This window comes from Culex quinquefasciatus, chromosome 2 (genome assembly GCF_015732765.1).
Source record: "Culex quinquefasciatus strain JHB chromosome 2, VPISU_Cqui_1.0_pri_paternal, whole genome shotgun sequence".
NCBI classification, from domain to species: Eukaryota; Metazoa; Arthropoda; class Insecta; order Diptera; family Culicidae; genus Culex; species Culex quinquefasciatus.
The window spans coordinates 147,870,968-147,884,211 of NC_051862.1; the positions used below are offsets into that span (position 1 = coordinate 147,870,968).

Genomic DNA, 13,244 nt, shown 5'->3' on the forward strand with positions numbered 1-13,244 from the left:
AAAAATCCGATTTTTAGCGTTACGCTTCCATACATTTTTAACTATTTAAAACATAAATTTGAAGAAATTTGGTTGCATCATTGCCGAGATATTTCTATTTGAAGTTAGCAGTTTCAAAAACAGGTGCCACGATATCTCAACACTACTTGACCAAATCGGCAAAAAAATTTGGTGAAGACTCAATGAACTGGTCTCGTGACAATGGCTGATTAAAAAAAAAATTTTAAAGAGATTTTTTTTTGTATTTTTATTGTTTTATATTTTTTTATTAAACAGAATTTTAAAATTGGGGTTCTTTTTAGTGGATTCATTGAATTTTGAAAATGGTTTATTGGAAAAAAAAACGTTGTTTCAATCTCATCAATCTTGTTTTTTTGTTCTTTGCTAAAAATTAGGAACAGAAAATAAATTACCAGTATCGTTGATAAAAGCTTCCTATTAATTAAATTAAATGAATTACAATAAGTTATTTATAAGCTTATCACTGCAATTTTCATGCCTCAAAAAAACAAAATCAGTGAAGGCCACTGCTAATATGTTGTTAGAAGATTATTTTCCACGGTCTGGTCAAGTTTGAAGAGTTGTTGACCATTTTGTGGGTGAATGCTGGAGACAAAAATTATTTCACGAATATTTTGAAAATATATTTTTTTTATGTAATTGAATGCATTTATATTTTCCTTGAAATATAATTTCAAAGACATATTTTTTTATAGTTCAATTATTTATAGTTCAACTAAAATAATAGATAGTTGCAAAAGGAGTTTCAACAATTATTTGAGTAAATTTTGGTCTGCCAGAATCAGATGTTAGATGTAATCCCGAGGCTAACTTATGAACTCAGCTCTGGTTATTTATCATTCGAATTACACATTCTAACAGAATCACTCAACCCTACGGTACTTCTCCTAATGAAGTCCTCAAAAAAGCTGTGCGTGTTTATTTTTCGTCCCTCAAAGCTGAATTTTAATCAGCTACTTTTCCCACACAACACAACAAACTCAACCCGAGTATGTTTTGCTGATTCCACTCGACAAAACCATGACCGGTTCCGTTGTGTTCCGGCGGGGTGGGGGAGCTTCAGTTGTATTGTTGTCGCGAAAAAGTACCGCGAACAAACAAAACGCCACCGCCGTGACCGTGAAGACGGTGTACCTCCTCCTGCTCGCGCCAGTAATTGCCGAGCATGTTTGCCTTAATGCTGCGTGGAGTTTGGGGCCAACTTTTGGCAACCGCCCCCGTGGTGGCGGAAATTATTTGATTATTACGCGCCAACCGTGAGGTCCGTTCACATTAGTGGTTCCGCGTGACGCCTACGCCTCTTTAAGGGGAACCCCCATTAACACAATTGCTGATTTTCCGCAGCGGCACCTCCACGGGTAGCTGCCGTGAGTGAGATTTGGTTAACAAATTCGCAATTTAGCACGGATCGCACGCTCGTTTACGCGGTTCACGTTTCGGTTCCGTGAAGTATGGCCTCGCGAGAACAAACGTGCTTGTTTCGTGCGTAGAACCGCGCAAATCTCATTAATTTTGATGGCAAACGTTCTAAACCAGACGGTGGATTAAGCTGAATTTGCTATTAAATCAACTCGCACAAAAAAGTACATATACTCAGTTATTCCTGGTTCTAACCTTTGCCACGCCGAATAAAACTTTAAGCAAATACCCTTTTAATATACGGAAAACCCATAAAACTCAGAAAACCCTCTGAGCAAACAAAACCCCTTCAGAAATCATCAAAGGCTCACTTTTTATGCGAAACCTGAAAAAATAAATACGTAAAAATTTCAAGCGCCTTTTTATGATTGATTTAGCCAGCCTAATTAATCATACAGGCGACGAACCCGAGCGGCCGGCGACGGCGGACGCGTATTTAGATTAGGACATGGTTATGCAAATCCGGGTTACCCTTTTGCAGTCCAAAACCAAAAGGAAACTCTTTGTCGGGGGGTTTGTTTTTTTTTTCGGGGGTGCGAAAGCGTTCCACGGATATCACCGGCAACGATATGGTTGTTGAGCCTTTGCTCTTCATTAATATTTATCACTGGCTCGACTTGACTCGAGAGGGCTGGAAAAGTGCGTTTTTATGGTGGTCGCTACTAAAAGGCGTTCAGTACTGGGTTGGGATGAAGGGAGTTGGCTTGCTGCACCAACTCGGCAAGGACGGAATGCTTGGGGTTAGCCCACTTGTGCAAATCGATTAGATTAGAATCTTTGGGTCGTTGAGGCCGATTGAATGTGGTTTTGTTGAAGGTTTCTGAAGCCTCAGAGGTTCCAAAAAATTATCTCAGAAATTTTTCTAGTTTGTAAAAGGACCAACAAGATCAATTTTAAGGTATTTGAAATTTGGTTCCTCACCACCAGCAGCTGTCTATCCCTGCTTTAGGTAGCGTAACAGCCACCCTCGAAGCTCAAAACCAAACCACCCCGTTCGTTGAAACCCGCGCCTAATGATACTCATCAAACGGCCATTAGAATAAATTAAAACAATTTACCATGCCTTCCCCTTTAAAACGAGGCTCTCTTTACCATAGTCAGCCACCATAAGCCAAACGCCTGTGCTCATTCGATCCACTTTGATTTCAGATATCCCACGACGCCGACGGTCGCCGTTTTGGATCGGAATAGCGACGACCTGCAGCAGCAAGTACCCTCCCGAAGAAATGCCCCACACCGGTAAGTGGCAACGGCCATTAGAGTATCATCATAATTTTGCGCGGGTTAACTCGACTACTTCGTGATATCGGTATCAGGTTCAGGCCGGGGTCTTCCTCAGGTAACTGCTGCCGTGTGTAATCTCTGTTTAGCGCGATCGACTACTAGCCAGATTACAGGGTCCGGCGGCGATAAAGAACGCTTTTCTATGCCTTTTTAATACGATTTTAATATTGGTTTAGCCGGCAACGGTCCAGCCACGTTGGGCACCGTACCGTTTTATGTTCCCAGCAGGCACCTCCAGTAGACCGAGTTGTAAAGACTAAAGTGTGGATGATGATTAGCCGCGGTGCATCACCGCGAGTGCAAGTCTCCGCGCGCGCGGTAGTGAAGGTACGGTAACAACATCTTGATCGCCCCGATCGGGCAAACCGACAATCGATGATGATGGTCATCATAATTGAGTGGCTGCCGCAGCAGCCTCCGTTGGTGCAACCCGTGGCGAAGAATGCCTGTTCGTGGGACACCTCGGTGCTGACGATCGGAGGCGGTTTTTGCACATTTGGATTTTGCGATGTAAAAAAAAATGACAAAATTAAATATTCTAAGATTTTTGCCCGCCAAAAGCTGTTAAAATAGTAGTTTATGCAACAAGTTGCAAAAAGAGGATTTTTTCAGCACGAGTCGTACATTTATCCAACGAGTTTACCGAGTTGGATAAATACGACGAGTGTTGAAAAAATCAAGTTTTGCAACGAGTTCCATACAACATTTTTTGCAATTCCGAAAACCACCCTTTGAACAGAATTATAGGTCAAATGTCCATGCACTTAGTCAATAAATCGTTTAAATCAAAACAATGTTGAAAAGTATTACTTTTCCAAACAAGTGTTGAAAAATTCAACTTTTCAGCATCCATTTCAGTGCTGAAAAGTAGAACTTTTCAGTATTTATTTTGAAAAGGGTTACTATTCCATTCTGTTATTTTTAGTAGAAAAAAGTAGGCTGTTTCGTCGGTCGAAAATGACAGGAAAAGTGAAGAGTTTTAGGACGGAACTGCAAAAATGACCTTTAAAGAGATCGAAGTTGGCTTTGATGGTGTACGGGTGTTTGAAAATTTGCTCCGGGTGATTTTTATCGTCTTCCGTCAAATCGCGAATTTTAATATTTGAAGAGTTTTAACGGTACCGGTTTCCGGATTCCGGTTGGATTCCGGTTTGTTTTTTTTTGCTTTTTGTGTGGTCAAGTTGGAGCTTCTAGTTTTTGAGTGAATAAGAGGAAGAAATTTACTTTGCCGAAGAAAAAAAGGGGTTGAAGGGCTCCGGCTCCGGCCAGGCTCCGGAGGTTAAAGGTGGAAGGAGCTTTTGGAGGCGGCTGGAGAATAGAAGTCCCGGTGGTAACAGCCTCTCCCGGCCGAAGTCTGTCCGGTTAAAAGCAAGATCGGGAGAAAAGCAAGAAAGAAGATTGGGGGGTGAAGTTCAATTTTTAGAAGAAGGAAGAATCTGTAGCAATCTGGAGTGAAAGGAAAACCGTTTGTAAGGAAGTGTTTCAAGATAATTTTGGCTATTTTGTGGATTTGCCAAATTGTTCTTTTTTTATGTGTTTTGGTTTTACTTGGTTTTTATTTTTTCTTTTTGTGAAAATTTTATGTTGTTTGGGGGTTGCTTAGCAACTTTTTTTTTGTCTAATTTTGGATTGTTATTGCAAGTGCCTACTGTTGGGATTGTTATTAACTCAAGCGTTCCTGGTTTTGAAGAGGTTGAAGCCAAATTTTGGTGAGTGCGTTCCGATTATTGGGCTATATTTTTGATACAAGGTTTTAAAGTTTTGGGTTGATACAAATTTATTTAAAATGGAAATTGTTACGAAATCTTTTAATAACTTGGAGGAGGTTGTCAAATTATTTTATATAAACTCATTATACAGTTCGTTGACTGACCAAATTAGTCGTAACAGTGAAGCTTTTCGTCTTGCAAATTTATCTATTGATGGGTTTGAAAATTTATTATCGATGGTTTTTTTCTTTGGATTTTGGACATAAAATTTTGTGGTTTAACTAATAATTCAACGAAAGAGGACGTTACTTTTGAGTTTCAAGAATGTTCTTCAAATGTTTGCCTTTTGACAATAAAATTCGTCGTAAATGTAAGTGGTTTTGGACTAATGTTTTTGGCTTGGAGAATAAGTTGAAGGTAAAGTTCATTGAGTTTGGGAATGATAATATAATTAAAGCTTTGCTGGATCAAATTCATGGAAGGAAACATAATTTGAAGTTTTCTTCGAATGATATTTCTCAGAAGAAGGGATGTAGCATCATTTATATCGTTTAATGGTTCTGTGTATGATGTACTTTTTAAGTTCGGTATTATTTTTTCAACTCTCAAAGACTTGGTTTGTGAAATTTTGAATTGTGATATTTTGTTGAGTATGGATATGTTGTGGATAATCGCTGCAATGTTTAAGAAATGTATTTTAGTTTATTCTAAAGGTGCTCCACCTAAAGTATACAGGTTGAGTGAATTTGACAATGGTGATTACTGGAGATTATTTGTTCTGATTGATAGTGATAGTTATCATTTTCATTTTCAGAAACGTTTTGATTTGGTATCTGATGTTTCGGTTCTTCCTGTAACTGATTTATGTGATTCAATTAATTTTATTAGTGATTCAGTTGTTGATTTGGATCAATTGTATTTTGCGGCTTGCTTTGAAAATAATGTAAATTTGCGTATAAAGAAAATGAATATGGATGGAAATTGTATGTATTGGGCATTGATTGACCAGTTGAATAGATTTGGTTACTCCTTTGATTTTAATTTAGATTTTATTTTTGAGTTTAGGAGCAACATTGCGGATTTTATGTTGTCAAATAGAAACATGTTTGAATCTATTTAAAGTATTAAATGTATTTAAAGTATTTAAAGTATTTAAAGTATTTAAAGTATTTAAAGTATTTAAAGTATTTTAAGTATTTAAAGTATTTAAAGTATTTAAAGTATTTAAAGTATTTAAAGTATTTAAAGTATTTAAAGTATTTAAAGTATTTAAAGTATTTAAAGTATTTAAAGTATTTAAAGTATTTAAAGTATATTGAGTTTAGTTTGCTATTCATCTGCATTGACTATTTCTTATTCCTGATTTTTTGTTCTTCTTTTGCTCTCCCTATCATCTGTCTCTTTTTTGTCATTGTGAGGGGATCATCGATCCATCCGCATTGACATACTATCTTTTCATTTTTCTGACTTTCTATATATTTTCCACTGTCTTTTTCACACTTACTACCAGTCTTTGTGAGGGGATACTGAGCTCGATTTGCTCTCCATCCGCATTGACCTTTTCTCATCTATGATTTTCCTTTTCATCAGTAGTTAGAATCAAAGCCGGGGATTGGGGAGGGAGCATCAGGGCAGTGGACAGTATGCTGTAGTGGCGGAGACTGGATGTAGATAGTGGAAGACCAGAACTACGTCGCAAGGGGAAAATAGTGTATTAATTGAACAATTCTTAAGGATTGTCTAATTACTGCACTTATTGACTTCTGTCAGTTTTAGTGCGTCCAATTTCCCGGGGTTACAAAATTCCCGGGAAACGGGAAATTTTCAACAAATTTCCCGGGAAATCCCGGGAAATCCCGGGAATTCCCGGGAAATTTTATTTTTTTCGAAAATTATTCTGATACTGTTTCTGGTTTATATTTTGCAACAGAATTGTATAGAACAGCATTTTTAATGGTCAAAATGAGTGTGAGGATCAATTAATGGCTTGACTCTTGTAAAAAATCATGCAACTTTGAAAAAATATGTAAATTTTCTAATTTTTTATGCTGTCTTAAAAATCGTACCGTATATTTGAATATTTCAAGCGAGTTCTTGAAATATGGATGCATTCTTTGGGTAAATTTCATATGATACGAAGTTGTTTTTTAAGTGATTTTTCATGGTTCCATTTATGGTATGATTTCAGTTATATTGTTATATGGCCTAATAAATTAAATAGAATACAATAATTTACATAGTGCAAAAGTGGTTTAAAATAAACGATATTTTATTTATGTTTAATCCTCTTACGGCCTCGGTAGCTCATGTGCTTCATAAATTTGTAACTTCAAACAACCCTTTTTGAAAAATTTTATTATATCAATTCAATTTTCATCCGATATGGTCAAGGTAAACAAAATTGTTAAACACATCTAAATTCATGGCTGGAAGAGGTGAATATCTTATTTTCAAAATTTAATGATTCAACAAAAAATTCGTTAAGAAAGGTTGTCGAAAATAAAATAAATAATATTCATTCCATCATAGCGTAATTTTTATTGCCCACCATGTAAGCGAATAATATTCCTAGTTGTGAATGCTTCAAAAATAAATATTGTCTGAATTAAACCTTGACATGAAATTCACAGACATGCTGATTATTTCAAAATGAACAGTAGATTGAAATGACTAAAATCAAATCAGGTTAGCTAATTAGTATTACTTTTTGTGTTATTTCAAAACATTGGTGCCAAAAGGTAGGAAAATGTATACTTTCGCTTGTATTTCGGGAATTCCCGGGAAATTTACAAATTTCCCGGGAAACGGGAAATATTTTTTTCCGGGAAATCCCGGGAATTCCCGGGAATTTTTTTCCCGGGACGGGAAATTGGACGCTCTAGTCAGTTTCCAGCTGTCTGCCGCGCCCTTTTAGGCCCCCAACAGGGTGCGAGCCCTGTTTTTCAGCTTTGTCAGACTTTTTTCGGAGTTATTGGAGGTTACTGTCGGAAGGAGATTCTCTTCCCCTGAGGACACCGTGAGTGATTTTGCTTGTTCGCGTCCAACCATCCCCTTTTGGCCCTTCATACGGCAGTAATTTGAAGATGCTCCCTTTAAGTCTGAGCCACTGTAATTCTAGGCAACCGCTACATAGGTCATCCTTGTGGCCCTGTTGGTTATCCCATCAAATCAAAATCAAATCAAACTGCAAAAATGACCTTTAAAAAACTGAAACATATACCTGTAGGGATTCAGTCTCAATGTTGTTCTTATTACATTTCAGAGTAGACTATCCCACTATTCGCACGCTACGCCTTCACCGTTGGTGGTATCGCCGTTTAGGCAGTTATCAAGTGATTGGAAACGCACAACCGATTTTTCCTTTAGCGAGTAATGCATAGGGTAGCTAATAGCAAGAACCTATCATCACCCACCTCAACGGGCAACGGCAAATTGAATACCTCTCGCCGAGACCCCCTGGCAGAGGTCGCTTCTCTTCGCGCTTGAACCAGTCGTATTAAGGCGCAATTTCAATCAACCGTACTCAATTGAACTATAAATTACGATTAAATTGAAAAATAATACAATTTATAGTTCGCACAGGCGCTCATAAAATAATCGCTGGCTCAGGTGTTTGGCACAGTTTTGGCACCGTCGCTTCTTAGGAAACCAGTTCCTGTCCCCATGGGAATCAATGCTGGGCCACTCTCGCGTAATTGTGTTCTAATTGGTTCAGGCTTAACCCTGGATGAACCGAGCCTTGGTTACAACTTCTCGGGAAGCAATCAAACCCGGATCGACCGCGGGGTCGAGTTTTATTCGCCCCCCTGGGTCACTCGGTAGCGCCTTCCTGAAGACATCGGGTCATCCGAAACGGTCGGTGGTGCAATCACTGTGTTTCAAAAGTTGGGCTTCTTGATTTGAGGGATTTTGTGTTTTGTTTTAATTACAACTTGGGCAGTTTGTTTTTAACGCTCTCTCGTCCCTCTCGTGCGCTTAGTCGCTAGTCGCTTGGGGAGTATTTTCCGTGAATCTGTTCGTTTCTATCTTAATTAGGAGAATAAAAACGGTTAAACACCTTGCGCAGCAGCGTTCAGTCATGCAGAGGATGGTTGCTGTTTGATGTTTTTTCTGTGCTGGAGTTTGTTACATGATCAAGTGCTGAATGATGTTCTAGGTGGTGCGTCACAGTGATTTTTCATGGTGGGTTTAATCAAATGGAGTTTAAATTAATTTATTTTATGGAACAAAGTTCCAGTTGAAAAAAGTTTTATACAGTTAAACTCGATAATCCGAAGTTTAGATTATCCGAAGGTTGGTATGGTATATCGAATAATCAAATCATGAAAAATATGTGTTCTTTTATTTTTTCACTTTAAACATAAAGTTTGACTTCTACGACTAGATTTTAGCCAAATTTGAATGGTTGATTGCCTTTTGAACCAACAATTTTTTTCCTCAATAGTTCATCACCGCTGTTTTGTCTGACATCTTGGGTTTAGAAATTATAAATCACCTTTGAGTAGTTTAAGGGCCAGGCTTAACCCTTTCAGGCCTGATGGGTCATATATGACCCAAAATTCCAAAACTAGCATATAATTTTCGTATGGTCAAAAGAATCATTTTCCCAACATTAAATAAAAAAATATTTTTTGAAAATTCAGACTTGAAAGGTTTAAGGCTTAATAATCAAAAATAAGACAACAAGTCTAGACTGAATTGTGTTGCGTCTTAAGAGCGAGTCCACGAACAGGGCATACCCCTTTGTATGGGACGTCGTTTGGACCTCACCAATCTGCCTGAAATTTTCAGGGGTTGTTTGTACATATAAAACTAGCATCCGGCCAAAATATGAGCACTCTAGGTCAACGGGAAGTGGGGCAAATCGGGACACAAAGTTTGAAGGTTCAAAAACGTAAAAAATCTTAAAAAGGCTATAACTTGGACAAAATTCTATTTAATTTCAAAATTCAAAATGCATCTGAAAGGGCGTTAAAAATGCAACAAAATGCAGGATAGAACATCCAAATTGGTTAATTCTAAAGGGAGTTATTGGCATTTTAGTGAAAAAATAGCATAATTTTCAAACTCAAATAAAAAAGTGTTCCATCCAGATATCAACTCGGATCGACCTGCAGCTTGTAGGGGACATCTGGAACTACCATCTGAGACTGAGACCGGGTTGGGTAAGGCAGTTTAACATATTGAATAGACACTTTTACTTTTAGTGAAGTTTTTGGTTGTAATTTTTTGCTCGGGGGACCCCTTAGATCCCATTTTATGGTGATAATTTTATCATATTCGTGTTCCTGAGACAATTTCACAATAGAAACATACTTAAAAATGTATATTATCATCCCTTTAAAAAATGAAAGATAAAAAAAATTAAGAAGCTGCTTTTTGTTGGTGTCATCTAGTATCCTTGGAAACGAACTTGATTTTCAATAAATGTGAATCAAAGTTTTTTTTAAACTTTCATTTTTTAAAGGGTTAAAATGGATGAAAAAAACATTTTTATGCATGTTTCTAATGTGAAATTGTCTCAGGAACACGATTTTGATAAAATTATCACCAGAAAATGGGATCTAAGGGGTCCTCCGAGCAAAAATTTACTACCAAAAAATTCACTAAAAGTAAAAGTGTCTATTTGATATGTAAAACTGCCTTACCCAACCCGGTCTCAGTCTCAGATGGTAGTTCCATATGTCCCCTACAAGCTGCAGGTCGATCCGAGTTGATATCTGGATGGAACACTTTTTTATTTGAGTTTGAAAATTATGCTATTTTTTCACCAAAATGCCAATAACTCCCTTTAGATTTAACCAATTGGGGTGCTCTATCCTGCATTTTGTTGCATTTTTTAAGCCCTTTCAGATGCATTTTGAATTTTTAAATTAAATTGAATTTTGCCCAAGTTACAGCCTTTTTACGATTTTTGACGTTTTTGAACCTTCAAACTTTGTGTCCCGATTTGCCCCACTTCCGTTGACCTAGAGAGCTCATATTTTGGCCAGATGCTAGTTTTATATGTACAAACAACCCCTGAAAATTTCAGGCAGATTGGTGAGGTCGATGCGAGATGGGTATGCTTTGCTCGTGGACTCGCTCTGCTGATAATTTAAATTTAAATATAAAAAAAATGTGAAAAAAAAACAAAAAACTTACCTAAAAATTATCAAAAACAGCAAATAGGCAAAGAATGTTTTAGTAGTGCGTCCATCCCGGGATTTCCCGGCACAAAATTACCAGGATGTTTTCCAAAACAAGGAATTGTCATATTTTGTCCCGGGAATTCCAGAAATAAAAAAAAACATATGTTGGTCTTAAAATTCAGATTTGGTTATGAAAATAGATGCATAGTTCAATACATAGTAATTGATAAGCATTTAAAAGCATTAAAATTTATATTTGCAAATATCAGCATAAAATTTGCTTATTAGGGAAAATGGTTAAAATTACGTACGTATTCATGATTTTAAATTTGGAAAAATGAATCGAGTTAAGACATTTTGATAAAAACATGAACAGAACACAAAAATAAATACACCTATTTCCAAATTTATTACTCAAAAGTCTGATGTAGTATTCAGAGTGTGGTCTCAAATTTCCGCAATTGGTATCTTAAGGGTTATTTACAAAATATATTTTATAGAAAACATGAAATTCTTAACTTATCAAAATTTGTTGTTATCATTTTATTTGTTGCCATTTCTTTTTTTTTCAGAAATTTTCAAAAACATTTTGAAGATTTTCTAGTCATGTCTCATACAAAAATTTATGAGTATCGTGCAAGCAGTGGTGATGGGAAGGTGGTTTTTTGTGGTGTTCTCTTTGTGCTATGTTCGTGTTCATGTTCGAGTCATGCATGCAGTGGGGGGTCATTGTGGTAATTAATATTATTGCTCGTCAGTATCGTGTGGGCAGCTGGGCCAGGAAGATAGTTTTATTGTTGTGTTCGTTTTGTAATGTATTTGTATTAAAATCTAGCATGGCTTTTTGTGGTGATGGTATGGTTTTGGTGGTGGTGGTGGTGGTGTTAAAAAAAACAAACGTTCTATTTACTAACATTGAGTCCAAAACCTCCCTACAAACATCTATACCACTAGGTGACGTAGAGATCTCTGCGCATTCTAGATAGATGTTTACTAACATACCTTCCAATCCCCGAGGTTAGCAAGGTACCGGCCAGGAGCCCCTTATCTTACTGGATAGTATTACACCCTCATCTAAAGAGGAAAACATGGTATCTCCCGTGTTGGAATATTGTAACCGGATGAGAGTCTAGTGCTATCATACGTTTAATTACAGTTAAACAGCAAGATAAGCGTTGTGCAGCCATCCGGAATTGTGTGACCTTTATTGCTAATGCTAATGCTAATGCTATTGTCTCATACAAAAATTTATAAGAGAATTATATTTGTAAAAAACTAATTAAATTTGAATCACACTGCATTACAAATTGTGGTTCATTTAAAATCCAAAGCACAAAAAAAGACAAAAAAAAACACGTTTAAATTGAAGTGTAAATTATCACCACTTAAGGTGATGCCGTTAATCATTTTCGAAGAAAGTTGATCATCACTATAAAATATTCTGTATTAAATTCAATTTAACGAATGTCAGCACCATAAGGAATTAGCATGTGCCGGTTGTTGCCTTCTTGAAGCCACTGAAAGAATTTTTGATCAAAATCAAATGTGCTTCAAAATTTATATAGTTTTGTGGCACAGTCATTGACGTCCTAGTTGGCAATCATTGATTAATGACGATTTCCATAACTTTAAAGGAATGGGATAATCGTTACCAAAAGGAACCAGCATGTGTAGGGCACTATTTTAAACAACTTGTTGAAGGAATTTTGTCAAAATTTGGAAAGCGACGCAAATTTTATATCTTTGAACGAAAAATCATGACAATGATGGAAGTATTCACGTTAATAGTATTTTGCTAATTCTATGATTTAGGCTCGAAAAACATAGCAAATGTAATGAAAATATGATTTTTTTAGCGTTGTAAAATAGGCCTTAAGCCACCAATAAAAAATCAAACTAAGCAGGATTAAGGCATACAAATTACTTTCAATCTATGATAAAGAAAATATATAAGAAGAATAGTTTAGTTTTTTTTTTGTAAAAATTAAGTTGAAAATAACTTTATAACAACGGCAAAATGAAAAAAAAAAAAACAACAAGACATATTAGGACATTAGAGGCAGATATGCTACCACCAAAAATAACCAAAATATCTCATAATATCTCAATATCTCAGATTCATTAAAAAAATCTTATGCTTAACAAATATTTTTAACTTACCCTTACTCTTACTGCGGTAAGACTATAATCCTGCTCGAAAAATGAACTTTTTATTACAACTTCGCAGATCCACCTCGACTCAGTATCGAAAACTGAACAAATGTATGTGTGTATATGTGTGTGTATGTATGTATGTGACCAACAGACTAGCTCAAGTTTCTCGGTGGTGGCTGAATCGAGTTATCTCAAACCGATTGCATTAGACTCGGTTTATGGTCCCATAGATTGAATTTTATACAGATTGAAGTTTCGATAAGTAGTTCAAAAGTTTTATTTCTCATATATCCGGATGTTAGATGTTGTTTCAATTTATTTCAGGCAGCTTTAACCATCCTGGTTATTCGCTGGCCACAGGATGTAAGATAAGTGGTCAGAAATCGACTCAAACACCATAATCATACACATACACCTTCCAAACGAAGATCTGGCAACCCTGCCTTAAGTTATGGCCACTTAAGTAATATTTATGTAATTTTTGTCCCACTTATCTATGAAAAAAGGAAACCCTGCGGACCCAGTT

The 13,244-nt window shown here is 36.5% G+C and overlaps 1 protein-coding gene across 1 annotated transcript in view; it reads left to right on the forward strand.

The window, feature by feature from the left end:
* The window catches only part of LOC6041588 (paired box pox-neuro protein), a 100,922-nt gene that overhangs the window by 37,206 nt on the left and 50,472 nt on the right, over positions 1 to 13,244 (forward strand). The window contains exon 2 of the mRNA XM_038257407.1: positions 2,590 to 2,679. Coding sequence (XP_038113335.1) covers positions 2,667 to 2,679 — 13 coding nt within the window. The 5' untranslated portion in view covers positions 2,590 to 2,666. The remainder of the gene's footprint in view (positions 1 to 2,589; positions 2,680 to 13,244) is intronic.